General features: G+C 44.5%; 1 protein-coding gene across 1 annotated transcript; it reads left to right on the forward strand.

Moving 5' to 3' along the window:
• The first annotated feature begins 388 nt into the window (after positions 1-388).
• On the forward strand, positions 389-24,614 carry NUP85 (nucleoporin 85). The gene is made up of 19 exons (XM_081850778.1): positions 389-548; positions 3,558-3,651; positions 5,682-5,844; positions 6,215-6,285; positions 7,148-7,191; positions 8,234-8,303; positions 9,787-9,908; positions 10,456-10,590; positions 12,290-12,412; positions 13,448-13,579; positions 13,967-14,073; positions 14,728-14,811; positions 16,413-16,478; positions 18,082-18,233; positions 18,356-18,473; positions 21,054-21,154; positions 22,395-22,546; positions 23,286-23,372; positions 24,419-24,614. Exons 1-19 carry the CDS (start codon positions 516-518, stop codon positions 24,518-24,520), a joined length of 1,956 nt encoding a protein of 651 aa, XP_081706904.1. The 5' UTR covers positions 389-515; the 3' UTR covers positions 24,521-24,614.
• Positions 24,615-25,171: the final 557 nt, after the last annotated feature.

The raw sequence follows: 25,171 nt of genomic DNA on the forward strand, positions 1-25,171 counted from the left end.
TTTAAATGAAAATCCTACAGGCAGCTTGGAAGACAGGCCCCGAGGCGGGGAACGAGGCATCGCTAATTTGGGAGAGGAGGAAGCTAGAATTACGAATTTTTTGCATCAGCGGATTCCTTTCCGCGTCAGCTTTTGCATTGCTCCCGGAATGGACGTGAGAGATAGCAGTGGAGAAAGAGCCCAGATTTCTCTCTTATGTTTCTCTAGCGTCAACTCTCTCTTCAGTCCTGAGGAACAAGAGGAAGGGGGGGGAAAGCTTTATAAATGAAGTTCTCTCTGAAGCGCTGTTGTAAACGGAGAGGCGAGCTCCTCTATCAGTTTCCTATCTCTAGGGGTGGAAAAGAGGCGGCAAAAAAACCCCCACATATCCCTGGGCCCTCTTCCCGTACGCATGCGCGCGAGAGGCATGGCCATTGGCTGGGCTGTCCCAGGGAGACGAGGAAGCGGCTGCTCGAGGCTGGGAAAGGAGCGAGGGCAGAAGCGGATAGCGGGAGTTTGTGCCTCGGCTGGGCGGCATGGAGGAGCTGGACGTGGAGCCTGCGGTCACTGTGCGTCGCTTAAGCGGGTCCCTCCCTCCCTCGCTCGGGGTGTTTGTGGGTCCCGTGGAGGGAAATGGGATCCGGGGAAGGAGGTGGGGCTGCAGGTGTCGGAACGGAAGGCTCTGATTTGGGTCTCCCCCCTCTCGATCATGGGCAAGGAACTTGAGAATTGTAGATTTAGAAGGGACCCCCCGAGGGTCATCTAGACCGACTCCCCTGCAATGCAGGAGTCTTTTGCCCAGCGTGGGGCTCGAACCCACGACCCTGAGATTGCTCTACCGACTGAGCTGTCTCCATTCGCCTTTGTGTTGGAATAGGCAGGTTTAATAAGTTTCCTCCTCCACCAACACCACCAACCTCCTCTGCAAAGTGAGCAGAGGCAGTAACGTCGTAACAGGACCAGTTTTATCTTGACTCTGGCCTTTCTTGCAAGGAGCTGAAGGCAGCATGCTGTGGCTCCCCCCCCCCCGCCCCAATTTTAGTTTTACAGTTATAACAGCGCTGTGAGGTAGGCCTGGCTGAAGGATAGGGGCGTTGCTCAGTGGGCTTCATGGGGTGTGTGGGGAGGATGTTCATTCACATGCTTAGCCTGACCCCAACCACTCCACTTCAGAGGCTTGCTACAGTGGTACCTCGGGTTACATACACTTCAGGTTACATACACTTCAGGTTGCAGACTCCGCTAACCCAGAAATAGTACCTCAGGTTAAGAACTTTGCTTCAGGATGAGAACAGAAATCGTGCTCCGGCGGCGTGGCGGCAGCAGGAGGCCCCATTAGCTAAAGTGGTGCTTCAGGTTAAGAACAGTTTCAGGTTAAGAACAGACTTCCAGAACAAATTAAGTACTTAACCCGAGGTACCACTGTATTTACCTTACACCCCACATCTCCACTTGCTGCCAAAGAAGCATATAACAGATCCAAAGCATGAACAAACAAAATCCTGACCGGTGGCCCTGTTCCTCAAGGCTTGGCCACTGACCAAACTGTGCCTCCTTAAACTGTGCAGTCTTAAGGGCAGCTGGCAGCTGGAGCCAGTTTGCTTTTTCTGGCAGAGTGCTGGGAAGCCAGCTCCCCACCTGCACTCCTTTGGCCAGTGGATGGGATCAGGCCGGTGTTCCTGAGAGGCAGGGAGTGCCAGTGGCAGAGTAGTTAGAGCAGTGGTTCTCTTAAGTTTTTTCTCTGAGCCATGCTTTTGAAATAAAAATTTGCTCATACCACACCAAATTTTTTATTGGTGGTACAATGGGTTCTCTTGTTCCAAAAACTCCCTTTATTCATTCTTCTGCTCCAACACCTAATTAAAAACAATTCTGCCGGACAGCCAGCAAACCTCCGAGTGCAGGAAATGTTTTGGTTCCATGTCTTTGCAGAGTCAAGCAAATAACCGTGTTTTTTAAATTTTTTATTTCAAAACCAAAAAAAATTACAAACATCAAATTCAAAATCCATATTCATTTTCTGACATAAGCCTATTACATAGATTGTCTAAATTTAAATATATCTAAATGCTCTAGGCTTCCCTTTGCTATATGTAAATACAACACAATTAACAAATTATATTATAAATGATGTTATAGGTTCCCATATACCCCCACTCCCCTTCACCCATGTGTGATCTCAGTATTTTACTTCTTCCATCTTGTTGTGTTGTTATATCAAATAACTCTGTTTTTAGTGGTTCTGCTTTGATAAAATTCACAATGTACACAGCCTGATCTAGAACCAAGTTCAAATCAGCTACAAGGGTCTTGGTGATTAATGCCTCTGTGTAAAAAAAACCCTCAGTGATTTAATACTACATCTGGATTTTTCTGTTTGATGAGTGCCACAGATGGGCTCGTGGGAGTGGTTTGGTGCAGGCATTATTATAAGAAAGAGTTAAGTTTACAGTAAGTCACCCAGCCAGGCCTCACTGCCATTACAGATGCAGAATGGACACTGCAGCAATGAGAGCTTGCCGTGACTTGTCTGCACTCAGGCAGATGTTTATACAACTCTTATTCCCAAAGCAGCATACTCTGTTTGCCCCAAACCTCCCATCAAAGCTGGCTACTGAGGCCACACATGGCAGCTATCCAAGGCTTCTCCCCTCTCTGGGCCTAAAGCCCAGCATCTCAAGGACTACAGATAAGCACAGCATCAAAGCAAGTCAATTAACATATATCAAAGCAAGGAAACATAAACATATATGAGCTCATTCTTGCAGCAGCTGCTCATTATTTCGGCTGGTTATCTTGACTATCAAGATGGCATTTGCAGGCTTTCCAGAACATTTCACTTTGGTTCAACACAGCTACCAAGCCTCTCATATTCCCTGTCATACATGGTGCTCCATCTGAAAAAATTCCAATACAAGAATCCCATGAAATCTCATTTTCTCCTGCCACGCTAGTGTGGCGCACCACACCCTTTGAGAACCACTGGGTTCCTCAAGCTCAGGGGTCAGAGCCCAGAGCCCAGCAGGAGCGACAGCTCCCATCATCCCTGACCATTGGCCATGTTAGCTGGGACTAATATCACATGGCAAGGCAAGCAAGCATGTCCAAGATCATAGTAGGCAGTTGGGTTTGGTGTTGATTGAAGATTTAAGGGTGTGTGTGTGTTTTAATGGATAGAACTTGTGAGATGTTCTTCATAAGAGGGTCACTCTCTTCATTCCAGCTTTTGCTGCTGTCAGTGTATGTACAGTGGTACCTCAGGTTAAGAACTTAATTCGTTCCAGAGGTCTGTTCTTGACCCGAAACTGTTCTTAACCTGAGGTACCACTTTAGCTAATGGGGGTTCCTGCTTTTGCTGCGCAATTTCTGTTCTCATCTGAGGTAAAGTTCTTAACCCGAGGTAGTATTTCTGGGTTAGTGGAGTCTGTAACCTGAAGCGTATGTAGCCCAAGGTACCACTGTAATTTAAGTTGCAGGTTTTTTTTAAAAAAGTGTACTTCGTAACAGATGTGTTTTGATTTCAGCATTGTTACCATATTTGCCTGTCTAATTCCCTTCCTTCCTTCTGTTTCAAACAGCTGATTCCAGAAATAAATTCTGACAAGAAACAGTTATGTTTCGAGTGGGGACCTGGGGAGATGCTGGTGTGTGAAACATTGTTTGGATCAACAGGTTGGTAACCTCTGTTACTAATGTGCATGTTTTTGATGAATTAATAGTAGTGAATGTTGGAATCTCCACTCGGCCAAGCTGATAAAGCTCATCTTCTGGCCAAGTCTCCGAAATTGCCCTCCCGACGAATAATTAACGACCTCGAACCTCTGATGAGGCTCCAAGGCGCGTTCTCATCCAGCAGAGAATCCAGCACAGGGAAGTGATGAGATTTATGGCTACATCATTATGCTTTATGTCTTACTACGCAGAGAGCAAAGAAAAATACATCCTCTCTCTTCGAAAACAGAGAGCAACTGAAACAAAGGAAACAGGAAACCAGTAAACATCACATCCGTCTCCTGCCTCCGTGAGACTTCCAGCAGCCTGGAAGGTCTCTGGAATGTAAACAGAGTCCGGTGACTCCAAGCAGCTCCTCAGTGGCAAACAGAAACTAACAGTAAATAGGCCCACACAAGTGCAGGGATGGAAAACCTCCGGCTTAGGGATTGAATGTGGCCCTCTGGGCCTATCTGCCTGGCCCTTGGAACCATTCCCAAGCATTTCTGCGTGGCAGGAATGCATCTCTGAACCCAGTTAATGATTTCTCTTGCTTGCCTGGGTGGAGACAAGAGAGGGATGTCTGAGTGTTGTAGACACTAGCAGACAGTACAAAGGTGAGGTTGTCATTTGTTGCTGCGGCTACTTTTAGTTTTGGCCCCACTCATCACTGGTATGTGGCCCTTGGAAGTTCACCCAAACGGAAATGTGGCCCTCTGACTGAAAAAGGTTCCTTCTCCATCTCTGCCTTAATTCTAGCAGAGTGTTGATGTGGAATTGCATGCGGTGGGCAGGAGCATCCCAAGACAGCAAAAGTTGGTTAGAATTAGCTAGGAAAGAGAGATTAATTAGAATAAAGGTGAGAGAGAGAACAGAAGGACACAGAAATAGAGATTTATAGTTTTAGACATTGCTGGTATTAATCTTACTGGGAATATTGGTTAAAAAATCATTGTCTGGTTATTGTTTAATTTTTCAATAATTATTTATAACTCCTTTGGCATTCAACTACAATTGCATCTTTTTTGTCCCTCAAAGTAGACTTGCTAACTGGTCCTCCTGATGCCCACTGATGTACATCAAATATCTTGGGCCACTGAACTTTCAGCACAGGCTGTATTAATGAATTTCAGACTCAAAATGCCTGGGTACATGTACGCAACACTTAACATGGCTTAATTTAGTTCAAGGGCTAGGGAACCCTTTTCAGTCCATGGACCACATTCCCCATGGGCAAGTTGCCAAGGATGGCATCCCTGTGGCAGACAGACCCTGGACTGAGAGAGGTGGCCTGGGGAAGGTCCACAGGGCCAGATAGAAAAGCCTGGAGATGTACATTTGGCCCCTGGGCCTGAGATTCCCCTCCTTGGACTATATGCTTTAAGATAGGAATGGCAAACCTATCAGTACCTAGGTGGCAGCCCATGTTGGAATCCCATGAACGTGGTTCTGAACTCTTTGTTAGATCACTGGGACAAATTGTAATGAATTAAACAGCAGCCTTGTTCAGATATTTGCAACAGTAGTTTTCAGACTGTGCTTCTAGGAAACCTGTGAGATTATCAGAAATGGCAGACAAACTTCACTACATGACATTTTGTCTGAGGCAGTAGCATGGCCCAATAATCCTGGCTTAATACCCCAAATGAAATATGAGTTCACCCTCAAAAACATCCTACACAAAGCTTCAAGGGTGTAAGACCCCCCCCAGCATATAAATAATGGCAAGAAAGATCCCAAGAATGAGGTCAGTTTATAAATGAAACGAAACACTAGTACAAGAGTGTGTGTTAAAAGCATTCACGCCCTTGCCTTTACAGAGCTTGCATGGAACAGAGGGAATGTAGAACTACTTTGGAATACATATGCACCCAGATAACCTCAGCGTTTTTTGTCGTGTCCCACTGTGTTGTGGGGCTGATGCACACATTATTCCCATGGTGAACTAACAGTGTTTGGCTGTATTAAAACTTATTTGTGATTTGTTTCAGAGGGTAAAGAGAAAAGGCCTGACTGCCCCTATGTCTACGTTGTTCGCAAAGATCTAGATATATACTCTCAGACTTTGAGGAAGCTTTTCAATGAATCACATGGGATCTTTGTCGGCCTTCAGAAGGATGAGAAGGAAAAGCTTGGGAAGTCAAGGACTGCCCAGTAAGTGATCTAAAAATCTTCATGTTCTGAGATCATCCAGGTAGGGCCAGGGTGCTATAGTGATTTACTATTTGATTTGCAACAAAACCCTATGAGTGTGAGTGTGCATAGCATTGCAGCCTCAGCATATTGATCTTATTTAATCTGAATGTTTATTCTGTAGCCACTGCTATTTTCATGAATGTTCATTCACTCGCTGTCTACCAGAGGGATGCAACACCCTAAATAATGCTGAGGGATACCAGTGTGGCAACAGAGAGTACATTTAGTTCATACTGCTTTCCAAGCTCATGCATGGTGCTTGGAAAGGGTCTGTCCATAATTTTTTTCTTTTTAACTCATTCTAATTAGACTCTTCTACTTTTGTCAGGTTGGTTCGAGTGAGCAAAAACTACCGCTCAGTCATAAGAGCCAGCATGGAAGATTCTCATCAGTTAGCTAGTAAGTTGTCCTACAGTGTTGATGTGAAATGTGGTGGACTCGAGTCCACAATATATGCATTTTTTTGTTTTGGCAAGCTGATCCAAACGTATGAATTTATTGTGTATACTTGTTTATAAATTCTGTTGATTTTATTTTAAACAGCTTTATTATGTCTTACTTGTTTTTGAGATTTGTTGATTATATTTTGAGAAACGCTATTTTACGCTATTTTGTGTAAACTACTTAGAGATTTTTATCAAGTGGTCTTTATGTAGGTTTTGTAATCTATGCTCTTCATTCAGTGAGCTACGCTACTAAGTGGTCTGTATGATATAATTTGTGAGATGATAACAATAAGAAAGTAGTCTGAATGGCTCATGAAATTGAGCTGGTCTTACAAGAAGTCAGTTTGGAAATCTTTTGAATCCCAGGCTCCACTGGGGCCCAGAAGGTTCAGGTGATGGGACCTTGGCACAGGAATTAAGAACTACAGCCTTTTGAATGTAGCTGATAAAAGTGCTAATTAACTAAGTACACTGAAGAATGTACAGTGGTACCTCTGTTTAAGAACAGTCCAGTTTAAGAACGAATCAGTTTACAAACTCTGCAAAACCGGAAATAGTGTCCCAGTTTGAGAACTTTACCTCAGTCTAAGAATGGAATCTGAACAGTGGAAGGGCAACGGCAGCGGGAGGCCTCATTAGGGAAAGCGCGCCTTGGTTTAAGAATGGACTTCCAGAACGGATTAAGTTTGTAAACTGAGGTACGACTGTACTGGTCTCTCCATACAGAATGGTAGATCTGGAGTGTAAATGTTTCTTTGGCTCAGAGAGCTAAGAAAAAGGAGAAAACCCTGACTTGTATATTTTTCTTTTGTTAGTTTCAACACAGGACCCAGCACTCCACATGCAACACAGCACTGAGGTAACCTAAATATTTTTTTTGGTCACATTTGAGAATAACTTTTTTGCTAGCATCCACCACAGAGCTTTGCAGCACTGCTAATTTCTATTCAATTAGTTTTTTGGATTCTGTCAGAATCCCAACTGCTCTTGTTGCTTAATTGTCTTGGAAATACAGGTCTACCTTGGAGGTGTTGTAGGTTCAGTTCCACACCACTGCAATAAAGCACTGACAGAAATTTTCCAGAAAGAACAAGTGCCATGATAACTTATTGTTATCTAGCACTGTCAGCAACTGCAACCTGTCATAAACTCAGTTCTAAGCTGTATTCTTATTTATTAAATTTCTGTCCCTCCTTTCATCTGAACATCACAGAGCGGTTAGCAATATATTTAAAGTACTGCGATATATTCTGTAAAGTGGAGTTCATCTAGTTGTGCACAGGATATTACTCACTGTAGTTTGATCTTTGTATTTAAAAAAAAAATTAAAAGGAGATATTTAGTGCCTGTGGAAGCAGCCAGATACTAATAAACCATGGCAAAATCTTCTGAAGTGATATCCTATGCTACCACAAATGCTTGCTGTTCTTGGTGGCCAGCCATGCGAACTTGTTCTCACTACTGAGACTGCCTCTTAAGAGGTGTAAGGTCGTGTAACACAATGCTGAGTTTCAAAGGTACTCAAGACAGCTGAGGGGCGAGCACAAACCTCTGGATGAACCACTTCCCCACCTCCAGGAAAAAGAGGGAGGAAGGGATGCTTCAGATTCATGCCTACAAGGTGAACTTTAAGAACTGGTGTAGTATGTGCTCAATCATTTGTGCCAACCAGCACCCTGGCTGCTGCATTCAGCACTGGTTGCAGCGTCCAAACTCTCTCCAAGGGCAGCCCCACGTAGAGTGCATTGCAGCAGCCTAGCCTTGAGGTTGCCAGAACGTGGATCCCTGAAGCCAAGCTGCCTCTGCTCAAGAAAAGCTGTAGCTAACATATTCATGTGAAGTTGACTCCAAGCTCAACACGTTAGGTGTGTCATCTTTAAATTGGCGTCTGTTTTCCTCAGGTGTCCACTTTGTCTGCGATGGAGTTGATCTGGAATCTTTGTGAAATCATGTTCATCGAAGCAGCACCAGGTGAAAATTGGACTAAAATGAAGTCAAAATGGCATGTTTTTTGTGTTGGAAGTCTCTGCAGGTCGCTTTTTAAAAAAAAAACGAGATACAGTGGTACCTTGGTTTTTGAACGTAATCCGTTCTGAAAGACTGTTTGAGTTCCGAAACGTTCAAAAAACTGAAAACACCGTACAGAAGCCTCAAAATGTAAAACTCAAAATGGAAAACTCAATACGGAAGCCGCGTTTCAAGTTCGACTTCCGAGGCATCTTCAAAAACCGAAGTACTTCTGGGTTTTCGGCGTTTGAAAACTGAAACGTTCATCAGTGGAGATGTTCGAAAACCGAGGTACCACTGTACAAGAAGAAGAAGAGTTTGGATTTGATATCCCGCTTTATCACTACCTGAAGGAGTCTCAAATCGGCTAACATTATCCTTTTCCCTTCCTCCCCAACAACAAACGCTCTGAGGTGAGTGGGGCTGAGAGACTTCAGAGAAGTGTGACTAGCCCAAGGTCACCCAGCAGCTGCATGTGGAGGAGCGGAGACCTGAATCCGGTTCTCCAGATTACGAGTCTATCACTCTTAACCACTACACCACACTGGCTCTCATGGGAATGTCATCAAAGTTATCTCCTTCACTGCCCCCTTATGTGCCCAGAGATGTCACAGAGTGAAGGAGAAGCCTTGCCTTCAGAGCAGTGGCTGGTGCTTCAAGGATTGGCACTCTTCAGGCAAGAAGCGGGGCAGCCTAGATGGGATAGACTGGATGGAGGCACTTCTAAGGCCTCGTCCAACTCCAGCCTTGTCTCCAGAGCTTTCTGTAGTGCTGCAACCAACGGCCCACTGTCAGAACAGTGGCAGCATATGCCATGGACCACGTATTGGGGGTGGAGGGACGAATTTGAGGTGAAACTTCCCATGACATGTATGCCCAGTGAGTTAATTCACATGTGAGCTCATTACGGTAAACCTGGACAATCTTCTGTGTAGGAAATGGGTTTTTGTTTGAAGTTGCCCACAGAGCATCAGCGAGCAAGTAAGAGTGACATTCTCCAGTAACATTAGCTAAGGCAGAGCAGACAGCATTTATTCTCATAGGTTAAAGGAGAAGAGAGTAAAAGCATGTGAGTTTATGCACCCTTTTCGGAAGCATACTCCCTTAAGCTCAAATATTTTTGTGCACAATCGAAAAACATAAGAATCGGGGGGGGGGCTAAGATTTCTTTTCTGGCAAAGCAGAAGAAGAAGAAGAGTTTGGACTTGATATCCCGCCTTGATATCCCTTAAGGAGTCTCAAAGTGGCTAACAATCTCCTTTCCCTTCCTCCCCCATAACAAACACTCTGTGAGGTGAGTGAGGCTGAGAGACTTCAGAGAAGTGTGACTAGCCCAAGGTCACCCAGCAGCTGCATGTGGAGGAGCGGGGAAGCGAACCCAGTTCACCAGATTGAGTCCACTGCTCTTAACCACTACACCATGCAGAAACAAATATCTTTTTTGCAGCTGGTTCTCTCCTGCGTCACCTCCTTGACTGGGTTCGTCTTCATGTGTGTGATGTGGACAACATGCTTTGCGATGTTCTGAGGAATGAAAGCCCCGCAAAACACAAAAACTTCTGGGATGCGGTGAGTGAGGAATTTTCTTAGCCAGAAAGCATTTGCTTCACTCCCCCCCCCGAAAGAAACCTAGTTCAAACCAAAAATAAAGGGCTACTAGGAACGAGTTCTATGAAATGTGCGAGATCTTTTTAGTTTAAATCAAACAGAATCATCATGAGGAAGGAAGACAGTTACATGTTAAGCATCTGTCAATGTAAGTTGGAAGTGCTATGTACCAATAATATTATTTTGAGCTGATGTTTCAAGACCTTTCCCCAGCAAGATATGCACAAGGGATCCGATGTTCTATCTAGCAACAGACGCATGGTCAGCTCTGCATAATGGCAGCATGTTTTTTTATGGTAGGAAGAGGAATAGTCATTTACATTCGTTCTACTTCATGACTTGGTTGATTGGACTAGTCCTAGACCCTTCTTTAGGATGCTTACTTTTCATAAGCTGCTGTATGTGCCACTGCAGCTGCATGCATATCGATTTAGTATGTTAGTATTAACATGTTGGTGCTTTCTTGGGTTCAACTCAGTTGCAAAAACCTTCCTTTTTGCTTTTGCAGTTAACTATCTTGGTGCTGCAAGGTCGGATGGACGAAGCTCGGCAACTGCTCTCTAAGGAAGCAAACACCAATCCCACTTCAGTGAGCATGTGCAAAATTTTGGACGAGTTGATGAAGAAGATGCCTGTTCTCTGTGTATGTAAGATGTTCTTCTCATGCGCAGTGTGGTTTGGTGAATTGTCCGAAACCAGTTTGGCATTCAGATTGCGATACCGGTTTCAGATTTTGCGTTGGGAATAGATTGCAGTGGTCAGGGAGCCACGATGTCTTCCCAGCTCAAATTGCGTGCAGATGGCAAAGGCGCAGGCAGGCAGAAGGAGCCTGAGAAGGTTCTTGGGCTCCATCTTCTGGTGCCTTTGAGGAAGCCAACCCTCCAAGGTGGGGAGGAAGAAGCAGCCGAGATACATTCCAGACATCGTAGTATATCAGCATATTGCTCTATTTAGCTGCTGATATATCACAACATTGAAAACCAGATATTGCCTAGCCCTACCTGCCACTCTTCCTCAGAAGAGTCCGGGGTGATGTGTGCAAAACATGCAAACAAAATGCAGTGGTACCTCTGGATATGAACGGGATCCGTTCTGGAGCCCTGTTCACATCCTGAAGAAAACACAACCCGCGCGTGCGCGTGCGGCGATTTGCCGCTTCTGCGCATGCGTGTGACGTCATTTTGAGTGTCTGCGCATGCGACGAAACCCGGAAGTAATGCGTTCCGTTACTTCCGAGTCACAGTGGAGCACAACCCGAAAAGACTCAACCTGAAGCAACTTTAACCTGAGGTATGACTCTACAGGGACACGGGTGGCGCTGTGGGTTAAACCACAGAGCCTAGGGCTTGCTGATCAGAAGATTGGCGTTTCAAATCCCCGCGATGGGGTGAGCTCCTGTTGCTCAGTCCCTGCTCCTGCCAACCTAACAGTTCGAAAGCACGTCTAAGTGCAAGTAGATAAATAGGTACCGCTCCGGCAGGAAGGTAAACGGCGTTTCCGTGCGCTGTTCTGGTTCGCCAGAAGCGACTTAGTCATGCTGGCCACATGACCCGGAAGCTGTACGCCGGCTCCCTCGGCCAATAAAGCAAGATGAGCGCCGCAACCCCAGAGTCGGCCACGACTAGACCTAATAGTCAGGGGTCCCTTTACCTTTATGACTCTACAATGCAACAGCTGTATGCTCAAAAAATCTTTGGTGCACCTTCAAGAAGAGAGTTGCTTCTGGGTTTCTGATATGGGCTTACATATTTCCAGACATTGGATGCAGAAGTGGTGAGGGGAGGGGGAGTGCAGTACATACAGTGGTACCTCGGGATGCGAATGGGATCCGTTCTGGAACCCTGTTCGCATCCTGAAGCGAACTTAATAAGCGACTGCGCGTGCGCGGGTCACGTTTTGATGCTTTCGCGCATGCGCGTGATGTCATTTTGAGCGTCTGCACAAGCGGCAAAACCCGGAAGTAACACGCTCCGTTACTTCCGGGTTGCCGCGGAGCGCAACTTGAACTCGCTCAACCCGAATCACATTCAACCCCCGAGGTATGACTGTATTTGAAAGGAAGTTCTATTAACATGAATGAAATTGATTATGTGTAAATGTTGACAGAGGTGCTTGTCAGCAGACCATTATCCTGTTGTTGTTCTCCATCCCAAGAAAGAAGGTTAATGATACAGTGCTTGTTTTGGCGTTCCAACATTTGTGCCCCTTTTCATTGGATAAAACAAAATTTCAAAAAGCTTTCTGTTCATGCAGAGTTGTTTGAAAGCACTGTAAATTATAGTGTAAGATCTAAAACTAGGAAAAGAGGAAACCAAATTGCATGTTTGTATCTTCCTTACCAGCCTAGCAACACCCAGACTTTGACGGAGATGGAGCTGAAATGGCAGCATTGGCATGAGGCATGCGAACGGTTCCTAAAGGATGGGACATTTGCTTCTAATCCGCACATGGAAACCCTCTGCAAGGTGGGTAAGATTGAAGAATGAAATATTATGGTTGACCCCATTACTGAGTTTAAAGCAGTTTGGGGTATAGGTTCTGCAATTGCATTGAAGACATTTGGAGCTTGAATCGTTTGGCTGTATTCTTTTCTGTCATACGGTGATCTTGGGCGAGTCACCAATACGTCAATATCTAGATTTCACTCGTTCACCCAACAAATGGGCTAGGACAAAGTGTTTGTGCAAGGAAGGTATATTTCATTGATTGAGTTCCTGTTGTGGAGCTAGGAGGAATGACAGACTCTCAGAAGTGGTCTATAAAACCATAACAGTTCTTACTAAGGCTGAACATCCTTACTGAGGATGATTCAACATCATGTATGTTCTCGGGTGTAACAATTTGGGGCTGCTTATTAAGCAGCACTTTCTGCTGAAAGGTTGCATTGCTAGGACAGCTAACACTCTGCTGCTGCACCCAGAACAGGCTACCTACCTAATTTCGGAACATCAGAAACACCTGTGACTGAAGGGGGAAAAGCTAGGAGAGCTTGCTCATGCCCTTTCTGGCACAACTGCTTTATAGAGTTAGCTCAGTTGGATCTGTTAACAATCCCCCAGACTGGAAGGAATACTGGGGTGCCCAAGGAAATACTAGATCCCAGGTTCTTGAGACAAGATGACCTGTGTTTTCCAGCCAGATACATCACTTGCTCTTCCTTAACACACCCAATCTTATACTTCTGTAGCATGAGCCCTAGCAGCCTAGGCTTGTGGGCTATTACCAGAATCCCTAAGCTTGACAAATACTTATTCCAGACCCCAACAGCCCAATTATATGAAGCTTTATTCAGAAGAGGAGGAGGAGGAGGAGGAGGCAAATGGACAAAGCAGGTTAAAAATAAACAGGAGCTCTGTGGTTGAGATCTAACTGTGCTGCGCGAAGAACTTAAAAACGGGTTTCTCAGTCTACTCAGTAGACTCAACAGAACATAGTGGATCAAATGCAGATGGGGGATGATGGGAAGGAGCACTGAAGTGGTTTGTTTTTTCTTTGTCAAGATCTTGGTGGGAGATGAGAGCGCCATTTTAGAGAAGAAAGACCTCATGACTAATTGGTACCATTTTCTGGTAACCCGGCTGCTGTACTGCCACCCTACCGTGAAGCATGTGGAACTCCATCTCTACGCACAGGTAACTCGGGGGGGAAATCACACTTAGAGTAGAGCTGGCCACAACCTTTGGGCCACCCAAGTGGAAAAACGGCTGGCAGTCCTGTCGTCCTTTTGCTCCACCCACGGTTTGCCATGCCTTCTAGCTCATGACAGTGGGAGGAGGAAGTGTTGGGACTGTAGGTGAGCGATGCTCAAGTACACTGGGTATATCCCAGGCAGAGCCATCTGCCCTTCCTGCCACCGACGCTCATGAGAAGCTTAAGTAGCAAATTTTTGAAAACCACCACACTTTGTACCAAATCCTACCTGATCAAAAGAGGGCCTTCATTTCATAATTGTCTTGCCTTGACCTGGGAAAGAGCATCCTCGGTGTTGAGTAAACCCTACCCCTTTCTGTATTCTGCAGTCGAGCATGGACCTGTTCCTGGGAGCAGAAAGCAGCCCTGAGCCTTTAGACATCATCTTGCTGGCAGCCTTTGAATTAGATATCCACCAAGTGATTAAAGAATGCAGGTGAGTATTGCCATTCTTGTCTGAGAGCCTTTGGCCAGAATTCCATCAGTTTCACAGTCTGGTATCCCAAGTATTGTAGGGCCCAAATGAATTCTTGCAAAGTAGGTTACTGCATCCAGGCCGGAGCTTGAGGCTTCTCGTTGGGGGTTCAAAATCTGCTTCTTGCGCTGCCGCTCAATCCTGTCCTTCCTGCCCCTTGCCTTTCGCTGCGGCGGGGAGGACAGGAGAGCCTGCAAATCTGCCTGCCGAAGCTCTGTGTCCAAAATTCCCTTTGGGGCTTCTTTTGGGGTGCACAACGCCCTTGTGCTCTCCCCAGGACTCTATTGACTATTGAGCCTTTCCCGGAGGTTAAGGCTCTCGCTCCGTTGCCATTAGCTGCCTCCCCAGAAGTCCATATCCTAAGTATTCTAAGGCCCAAATGGATTCTTGCAAACATCGTGGTGGGTGCATAAACGGGAATGAAAATGAAGAGCTGGTGGAGCTAAGAGCTTCGTGGCAAAAGCATGAACAGAGAAAATGAGATTCTCTTAGGTGCGATAACGTTTGCTAAATTGGGCTGGGGAAAACTTGTCAATTTTCAGAACGCAAAGAAAATAGTTTTGTGTGTTAAATTATCATTTTGCCTTCCCTCCCTTTCGCTCCTTGTATATACAGCATTGCCCTGAGCAACTGGTGGTTTGTAGCCCATCTGACAGACCTGCTGGATCACTGCAATCTCCTCCAGTCACACAACCTTTAGTGAGTTACCCTTCCTTAGTGTTTTTGTGTTTTATCTGTCAGTGGTCAGACCATCCCTGCGAGTGTGGTGTTTGAGAGGTCCCTTGGCAATCTTGTGGCAACTGGCAGTTCAAAGGCAAACATGTTTATTATCTGTCAGATAATAACTAAGATGATTCTTAAATGTCTTTGCTTTACTTTTAAAAACTGCTTAGTTTTAGGTTTCCTTTTTTATGGTAATACTTTTACATATCTGGGACTGAGACTGAGAGTACACAAGGTTGCCTAAGACAGTTTAATGAACTGGAGACACTTCACTCTACTAGCTCTTGCTGGCAAAATGAATCTAAAGTGCTTATTCTTTTGGAACCGTCAGAAATGCTGTGACATATATGACAGAATATCTCAGGGCAAATCCATCTGCTTTTGTTATACTCCCTAAGGGATAGTTAAGCTCTTAAACTCCCACTAGAATCTTGTTCGAATAAAAATATTTTTTTGTGGGGTGAAGGTGGTTGTTACATCCTGTCCAACAACTGCTGTGGTCTTTTTACAACCAATTGCTTTGATCATAGTGCCTAGCAGTTCAAGTAATATTAGTCAAGAGCGAAGGATTTTGAATGTGGACTATACTTCTACATACGCCTTCATCTTGGAAGGTTACAAAAGTCACAGATGCAGACTTTTAATTAGTTCGTTTTCCCTTCCTGAAAGCAGTGATGGAGAGAAGTGTAACTTGGTCTTTAGACTGAAATATAGTCAACCTTCTGTTGCTCCCCTTCCCAATGATGGCAGAAACCTTTATGATGAACCCTTTGTCACTTTAATTCTGAGTGATTTTGGTGTTCTCTAGGAGGGAGAAAATCACTCAGAATTAAAGTGACAAAGGGTCTATCATAAAGGTTTCTGCCATTTTCTCTTTTCTCAGCTAAGTGATGTAAGTCAGTCATCATTGGGAAGGGGAGCAACAGAGGAGGGAGAAGGGGATGTGGGTGGCGCTGTGGGTTAAACCACAGAGCCTAGGACTTGCCGATCAGAAGGTCGGCGGTTCGATTCTCCACAACGGGGTGAGCTCCCGTTGCTCGGTCCCTGCTCCTGCCAACCTAGCAGTTCGAAAGCACATCAAAGTGCAAGTAGATAAATAGGTACTGCTCCGACGGGAAGGTAAACGGCGTTTCCGTGTGCTGCTCTGGTTCGCCAGAAGTGGCTTAGTTATGCTGGCCACATGACCTGGAAGCTGTACGCCGGCTTCCTCGGCCAATAAAGCAAGATGAGCACCGCAACCCCAGAGTTGGCCATGACTGGACCTAATGGTCGGGGGTCCCTTTACCTTTTACCTCAGGAGGGAGAAAGTCACAACAGAAGCTGTTTCTTGATAATGGTTAGGGTTAGCTCAGTGCTTGCCACTAATTAGTGATTATGCTGTCTGCTGTTTCATTCTTGTTTCACTGTTTGTAGAATATGAAACGTATGTGAACTACGGTGCAGAAGTGATGTTGAGACAGAAGGAGACTGGGGTTTTAATAACTTTGACAACAAAAGGACTAGCCGGAGCAGCCCTAAATTCAGTGGAAGTGATTACATGGAAATGGGAATTTTTAAATAATGTGTTCTTCTTTTAGTTTTGGTTCCAATATGCGTGAATACCTCCTGCTGGAATATGCTTCTGGACTCTTCTCTCATCATAGGTAGCAATCTTGTTTATTTTTTTAAAAAAATACATTATATTATTGTGAAGCAGGAGGAGAGAGTCTGTTCTGAAGAAAAAGAATAGTAAGACTCTGAAACATGGGGAAGGGTTGGTTAAGCTGTATTAAACTCATGACAGTCGTTTAAGCCATTTGATGATAAGTGCTACTCTAAACACTACCTCTCTTCTTACAAATTTAAAATACAGTACTGTATGTTGTTACCGGTATATTGTTTTACAGAGACAGAAAACGGCCCATTAGATCATCACTTTCTTAAAGAACCAGAGGCCAGGGTAGTATTTAGAATAGCAGTTACCATCAAATGGCTTCTAGAGAAGAGTAAAAGCCGATTTAAACCCAAAGCTAACCTAACATAAGGTTCCCCTACTGCACAATCACCAAGTGCCCTGTAATTTTTAATATATATGCATTCCTGTTAGCTTGAGCACCAAAATGTCTCACTTGCAAATTTTTACTTTCCAGAAGCTTGCAGGGCATGTTGCATTTCAGACTGGTGAGAACTCTAGATGTTCCTTGCATAAGGGATTCCAATGTAGAGGAGAGGAGCAATCCAGACAAAAATCCGAATTCTTTTTTTGTGTGCTCAAGGCATTTCTTAATTTGCATCTGTTGAAGCCGAGCATATGGGAGCCTGACTACAGTTGCTCTTCAGCTTGAGTGATTGATTGATAAGCCTAATTGGTCAAAGACTTGGGAGTCAGGCTTCTAAACATAATATATCTGCTTCAATTAAAGTTAATTGTGGCTAACAGTGTAATCCGAACCATGTCTACTCAGAAGTGTCCTTATCGAATTCAGTGGTGCTTATACCTAGCTAGGTAAATAAGGTTAGGATTGCAGCCTTAAGTCCCACTGAAATAAACACTGCAAAGTAATCTTGGCTAATTTAAGTTCCATACATCAACTGTAATTTGTTTTAACTGATATGAAATGGTTACAAATATTTTTAAAAATATATTTATAAATGGTTGTAACTGGTCCTTGCTCTTTGTGGTAAAGCCGGGTAAGATTTCTAATACATAATAAAATAGTAATTTCTTTAGTGGGACATGGTACAAGTAACTATATCTGGATATTAACTTTGTATTTCAAGATTTAAACAGTTTTCATTGACTTCAGATTTCACTGAGTATTTTAAGGAATGTGAGGCTTTCACGTTCACAACTTGCGTAACCCACAAAGGCCAGAATTTTTAAAGTTCAAATTCTCATTCTTTTTATCAGAAGTATCACTGCATGGACTAAGGACGATGATCTAGGGGAGGAAGCGCACATGAAAAGTGTTGAGCGTACTTTTTTCTTTTCAGAGGCTGCTCCCACAGAATTCCACGCCACCATTTTAGCTTTTCGTTTTGAAAAGCTCCCACTTCAGTTTGCCCTGTGAGCTTGGTAGGGTCTATGAGGGCAGCTTCTGCAAAAGGAAAAGCTGGAAAGAGTTTGTGCACAGAATGCATGAAGACAAGCCTTTGCCTAGTGGTCTGTGTGTCGTGCTGTTGCTGTGAAATGGCTTCCAGGAAGTTATTTTGTGAAAACTGCCTTCTGAAAAGAACTATTCAGTCACTCACATTTCTCCTTTGTAGCTTGTGGCAGCTTGCCGTAGACTATTTTGACCATTGTCCAGAATTTGGCAGAGCGTACTTGGAGCACCATATTGAACGGATTCCTCTGGACACAGAGCATAAGGCCCTCAAAATACTGAGGATCTGTGAGCAGAGAATGATGACCGAGCAAGGTACCTTTATTCATATATATTATATATATATATATATATATATATATATATATATATATATATATATATTAATCCGTTCATATAAGCACCATTTACTGAGTCCATCTCTTTCCCCTCCCAAGTCCGTAGCATCTGTAAGATCATGGCTATGAAAGCCGTCCGGAACAATCGCCTCGGCTCTGCCCTGTCCTGGAGCATCAGAGCAAAGGATGCTGCTTTTGCTACCCTCATATCAGACAGGTAAGTCTTGCTTAAGGACAGAGCTATTTTGTCCAGCGGCAGTAACAGCAGAGAGATCTAAAGGTTCTTCTTGGGATAACCTGGCTATTGGAAGACCAACGCTTTCGTTCAGAATTGGCTTTTGCACCTGCATGTTAGAGGTGGGTTGGGCAGGGTCCCTTACACAAAAGAGGGGTAAGCAGCAGAGCGCATAACAAAAGGATTGCAGCATTAATGTGCACATAGCCCTTCAGCACCCATTGCACACAAGAGCAGAGCGGGACGGGCGTGGCGCTATGGTCTAAACCACTGAACCTCTTGGGCTTGCCGATCGGAAGGTCGGCGGTTCAAAGCCCTGTAACGGGGTGAGCTCCTGTTGCTCTGTCCCAGCTCCTGCCAACCTAGCAGTTTGAAAGCACACCAGTGCAAGTAGATAAATAGGTACTGCTGTGACAGGAAGGTAAATGGCATTTCCATGCACTTTGGTTTCTGTCACGGTGTTCTGTTGCACCAGAAGCAGATTAGTCAGACTGGCCACATGACCTGGAAGGCAATCTGTGGACAAATGCCAGCTCCCTCGGCCTGAAAGCGAGATGAGCGCTGCAACCCCATAGTCACCTTTGACTGGACTTAACCATCCAGGGGTCCTTTGCCTTTCTTCTTCTTCTTCTTTTACACAAGAGCAACTGGGTGAGGAACTCTGAGCTGCATTTCTGGAGTATTGCTGTTAACCCAGAACAGGATACAGTGTCAATACTGTGTTGCTTCTCCTTCCAATGGAAGTCATATGCTCCAGTGTGTAGCTTTGGAGAGAGTGACTGTGCACAGAAAGGGGTCCCAGTCTTCCTAGGCTGTGACATAACTGCAAGGCAAGAAACCTCCACTTCCAAGCCATGACCTGCATATGCTAATGACCAAGCAGGAAGCAGTGTTCAAATACTACACCCAGGGGGTTAAACTGGCTCTTAAAAAAAAAAAAAGGCAAGTAGTTTGAGGCTGGAATTGCTCTGAAACTGAGAGACACAAAGTACTGCACTCTCAGGGCAAATCCAAATTCCCATTTGCAAGTCCTCACTTTGAGGGGAAATGCTTTTGTTAAGCACATCGGTAGGCAAACTAAGGCCTGGGGACCAGATACGGCCCAATCACCTTCTCAATCTTACTTAATTTGTTCTGGAGGTCCGTTCTTAACCTGAAGCTGTTCTTAACCTGAAGCACCACTTTAGCTAATGGGGCCTCCCGCTGCTGCAGCACGGTTTCTGTTCTCATCCTGAAGCAAAGTTCTTAACCGGAGGTACTATTTCTGGGTTAGCGGAGTCTGTAACCTGAAGCATATGTAACCCGAGGTACCACTGTATTTAATGTGCACCTCTGGGTTATTTGTGGGGCCTGCCTCATGTTTTTACTTGAGTAGAATGTGTCCTTTTATTTAAAATACATTTCTGGGTTATTTGTAGTGCATAAGAATTTGTTCATTCCCCCTCCCCAAAAATATAGTCCGGCTCCCCACAAGGTCTGAGGGACAGTGGACTGGCCCCCTGCTGAAAAAGTTTGCTGACCCCTGGTTAAGCAAATCGGAAAAGCTTTTAAAGATCATTTGCTGCTCCTGCCTGAGGGGGTTTGGTCGGGTAAAAAAACAAAACTATAGTCATCTCATAGTTTATACCAGGGGTAGGAAACCTAAGGCCCATGGGCCGGGTCATTTAACTGGCCCACAAGCCACCCCCGAACCGAGCCGCCCACTTGGTGAGTCTCTGCGCGCTGCGCTAAACCAGCACAACGCGGGGACTCGCTTCCGCAGTGCCAGAAATCGCATCTGCACAGACGCTGGAAACCGTGTCTGCACCGAGGCCAGAAATCACAGCAATCTGGCCCACAGAGGGATCTCCACTGGAGTGAACCGGCCCAGGCAAGGTAAACCTTGCCGACCCCTGGTTTATACCTTACCTGAGGGTTGGTTTCTGGAATTTGGTTCCGCTACTTCATCTTTAATAACAAAGAAGCTGTCATAGGGCCGTTTTGGGAAGTGTGCTTTCTTGGTCAGTGATTTCCAAATTGCTACAACTGCTGGTACACCAGGAGAAAAGGGGAAAAGGAAGCTTCCTGCCCTGGCTCTGCCTCTTCTAATCAGCCTCTGTTGAGATGGATAATTCTGCCTTGGCTGTACAGCAGGTATGACTGGCTCATTCCAAAATCGCTCAGAGAGGCAGCAGAATTAGCTGCCCTTAGAGGACGCTCTGTCTGTAAAGTTTCTCCATTCAGGCCACGTGTTGAAAACAATGACTCCTGAAGAAACATGGGGTGGAGGGAGGGTTCCTTTGAAGGCAGGCCTTTCCACACACTCTAAAAAAAATGAAGCTAATTTGAAGAGTTAAGAATGAAGTGTGCCTCTCAGTTCAATTCAGGGGAATACATGTGACTTGATTATTAGAAGTTTAGGAAGCACTGTTCTCAATTCCTGCAGTTCCATTCACAACAGCAGGTTTTGAGTCTATAGAATACTTGTTTGTAAGAGGATGGCATGTTGAAATGAAGTAACAATATGTACACAATGATGGTTTGGAGCGATAATAATCTTCCCACCTATTCCGCCCCCTCTAGATTTCTGAAGGAGTATTGTGAAAGAGGCTCTTTTTCAGATTTGGATCTTATTGACAACTTGGGACCATCCATGCTGCTTAGTGATCGGCTGACATTTCTTGGTGAGAGCTACTTCTTACAGATTCTTTTGAAAAGGAACGGCATGATGCACTGGGCGATGACACCACCACTTGAGGAAAGTGGACTGAAATTCATTTTGAAGTACATGCATGAAGCAGTGCAAATTCCACATCTCGGAACAACCAACCATGAAACCAATTGTTATAGCCTTGCTTAGCTGGAGGACATACCCGGTAACAGTAGTCTTCTCATGAGTAACTAGACAGACTTTCTAAGACGTTTCCTCTTTACGTCACAAAGGGCATATTTGTTTTTTTAAAAACCACAGGAAACAAATGCTTCCAGGTGTGGTAACACTAATGTTGCTGGCTTGTATCTCAGACAACCACAGGAACGGATCCTTCCTCTGTGGGCCTTGCATCAGTGTGATGGCAAATTGAATTGAGGTTTTCTTATTGATAATCCAGTGGAGGTTTCATGGATTCCAGGGAACTAATAATAAAATAGGACAACGTGGCTGGATCTGGCAATATGTAACTACTGATTTCTTTTTTAAAAAACAGAAATAGTTAGAGGGAATGTGACACAGCCTAATCATTTTCCCAGTCTGAAGGTGCTTTGAAACTAGATAAATTAATCTTGCAACTGCCCTGGGTACAGAAGTGCAGCCATATAATGCTGAAGTTGGCATCAGGGTGAAATTGAAAACAGAAACCGTCTTTAACTTCTGAGTTTCTACCTGTGTTTTCATGTTCTTATTTAGCTTCTCTAAAACTTTAAGGTCTTAATAAGATTTTTTTGCTTACTAAATGAAAGGTGAGATTTTCAGGGCTTTGAAAGCTGGTCCAGTTTGCATCAATAGCTGCAAATACTTTTTAAAGACTCCCTGAGATGTAGTGATTGTTTTCTCTCTTTCTCAGCCTTTGCCATCCTGGTGACTTCCAGATGTTTTGACTGGCAGGGTTGATGGGAGTTGTAGCCCAAAATATCTGGAGTGCACCAGATGTTGACAAAGCTTGCTGTGCATTATAGAAACAGTTCAGTAGCAATTGATCATGAGTTGTTCCATTGACATGAATGAGGCTTAATTAATGTTAGTAGTTGTTGGTTGCAACTGCCTCCTTTACTGGATTGCCACCAGAAATTTCAGCTTCCCTAAATGACCAAGATGCTAGGTGGCCATAATGCAGTTTTAATGGCTCAGTCTTAAGAAACGGCTTTGCAAGCCGACGATCTGGTACCCTGAAAATGTGACAGGGCTGAATTAATGTTTGGATACAGGGAAGTACCGGGAATTTCATCGGATGTATGGCGAGAAGCGGTTCTGTGCAGCGGCTAAGCTGCTGTTGACACTGATGACAGCTCGTATTGCTCCTTGCTCCTTCTGGATGACCTTACTGACTGATGCACTTCCGCTCCTGGAGCAGAAAGAGGCAAGTATGATATTTCCGAACAGTAGAAATACCTGCCGGTGGTGGTGGTGATGGTCTAAGGAATGTCCCCACTTTTTTGGGTAAACTATTCATTTGACAGGGAAGCATGTGACCCTGTGCTCCCACCCCAAGTAGCTTTCAACAAAAACACAGAGGAGCTCCAGAGCTGTATGGTTGTGAAGATTCAGACAGTGGCAGCAGATAGGCAGCCAAGTGCACTCTGTGTGATTGCTAAAACTCCGTCTAGTGTTCGCAGGGGAGATGGATGTATGACCTTCCTCTTTGATTATCTGCTTCTTCAAAGAAACAGACTCATTACTGAAAGAGCTTTAGCGTTCCTGCAGATGGGTTCAGTTAACCTTGATACTAAGCTGTAAGTCATGAAGTTTCCCCTGAGGTTCACTCTGCCCATTGCTCAAGGGCTTGCATTTCAGCAAGCTGGTTAACTCTGAATCCTTTTCAGTTGGACAAAAATGGAAATGGTGCTCTACAGAAATCAGTTGGCCTTGGTCCACAGCACCCAACCATCAATTTGCAACGCTTTCCCTAAAAGCCACAACCAGGCTGAGGAAACCAAAGTGTAGATATTCAGCTTTTTAATCTCATTGGTCACTGAGATTACACCTTTCACGTTTAGATGCATGACCTGCCACACATCAGCACCTCGAAAGTACACCTCCAGTAAATAAATGCTGGAAGAAATTGCAGTTGTATGAAGGTAACTACTGTTTTCCTCCAGGTGATATTCTCTGCTGAACAGACATACGAACTGATGAAATGCTTGGAAGATGTGATGGCAGCAGAATCGAAAAACCAGAAGCTCCAGGTAACCTTGTCCCAGACCTTGGCTTCATATCATAGTTTATTTGGAGGGAAACTAATCGGTCTCCGGTTCATAAGATAGCACTAAGCCATGAACCTTGGTTTTTTGTTTCTTGGAGAAAGAATAAAGCAGGAGTCACCTGCATGTTCACAAACTATTAACTATGTTTCACCATGATGTGTGAATGCAGCTTCATCCTTTTCCTTGAGCCCTTGGAGAAGTGCAGAGGGCTCAGAAAAATGACCTGAATTTTCTCTCACATGTGGCGTAGCTTGAGAAAAGGCTAAAACAGCAGAGGAAATCCCCGCAGCCTAAGAGTGTTTTATGAAAAGTTGTGGTCTCAAGGTAGTAAAATGGAAGAATTCATAGCAAGTTACATGATGTATGGCTGTTTCTAGCAAGTTGGAACTTAGCCATTTTTAGAACAAGAGAAAGAAACCCGAGAGACACTTGGTTCCATGCAATCCTATTTTTGGTGACTGTATTCGTAACACCTTGAAAGATGCTTCCACATGTTGAATGCAAACTAACAGGAAGCGCTTTCTTTCCCAACAGCCATAAAATAAGCTGGCAGAAGAATGCTTAGTAATGTGTAAATTGCAGCTCACATACAAAATATCAGTTTAAATGACAGTAGATGAGCGTATTTCAGGGATGATGAACCTCTGGCCTATTTTGGACCACCAGGAAAGCCACACAAATCTGCCTTACACCTGACCTATATGACATGAAGTGTGGGGCAGATAAAGACAGGGCTTGGCCTCATTAAATGCTGTCCAATTTGGTGAACTCCTAAGATTCTGTAGTGGTTAAGAGCGGTGGACTCGTAATCTGGGGAACCGGGTTCGCGTCTCCACTCCTCCACATGCAGCTGCTGGCTGACCTTGGGCCAGTCACACTTCTTTGAAGTCTCTCAGCCCCCCTCACCTCACAGAGTGTTTGTTGTGGGGGAGGAAGGGAAGAGGAGAATGTTGGCTGCTTTGAGACTCCTTAAAGGGAGTGAAAGGTGGGATATCAAATCCAAACTCCTCTTCTTCTTCTGTTTCCAGGAGGATGATGCTGAGACCATGAAGGTGGAAATGCTGAGAATTGGTCTAGCCCGAAACCTTGCACGAGCCATTGTCAAAGAAGGCACACTGGAAGAATCATGAGATCACTTTATTGGAGCAGCTCACAAACTTTGCGTCAATTACTTACTGTACATATCATGGCTGTTTTTTCTAGGAATAAATGTCATCTTTTGCACTTTTCTTTTTAAAATTGCCTTTTGTAACAAAGTGGAAGAGGAAATTCCTTTTTCCAGTGAATTCAATGGAAATTGAGCTTTCTGCTCTCCTAGACTTCAACAACTTAAGATTACTTAAGGTAAGTAACCTCCTAAAGTGACCTAATAATCAACATCTAGATCTAGTCCATTTGATAATCTAAAACCAACCCAAATCTCCATTCATGCAGAATCGAGGAATAAAAATTATTTAGAACTTTTCTTACCCAAGAAGCAGCTTTAATTCTAATTTGCAGGCACAGAAAATTTTCGCCATCCTTACTATCCCCTCATTCCACTGAATGAAGCTGTGTAGCTCAGCTTTTAAAATAAACCACACAACTTTCATCCAAGCCCCCATCTCCTAAGTAGCAGCCAACCTGAACTCTGAGCATTATTTAATCACAGGATGCTTCTGCTTTGGTGAAGGATCTGGTTTTATTCTGACTATTGTTCTTAAGAGAAACAATACTATGCGGTTGAGTCCTAGGAGTTAGGGATGGGGGGAACACCCTACAGTATTAACTGGCAGCAAGGC

This window comes from Podarcis erhardii (genome assembly GCF_964252035.2).
Source record: "Podarcis erhardii genome assembly, chromosome: 2".
In the NCBI taxonomy this organism is placed as follows: Eukaryota; Metazoa; Chordata; class Lepidosauria; order Squamata; family Lacertidae; genus Podarcis; species Podarcis erhardii.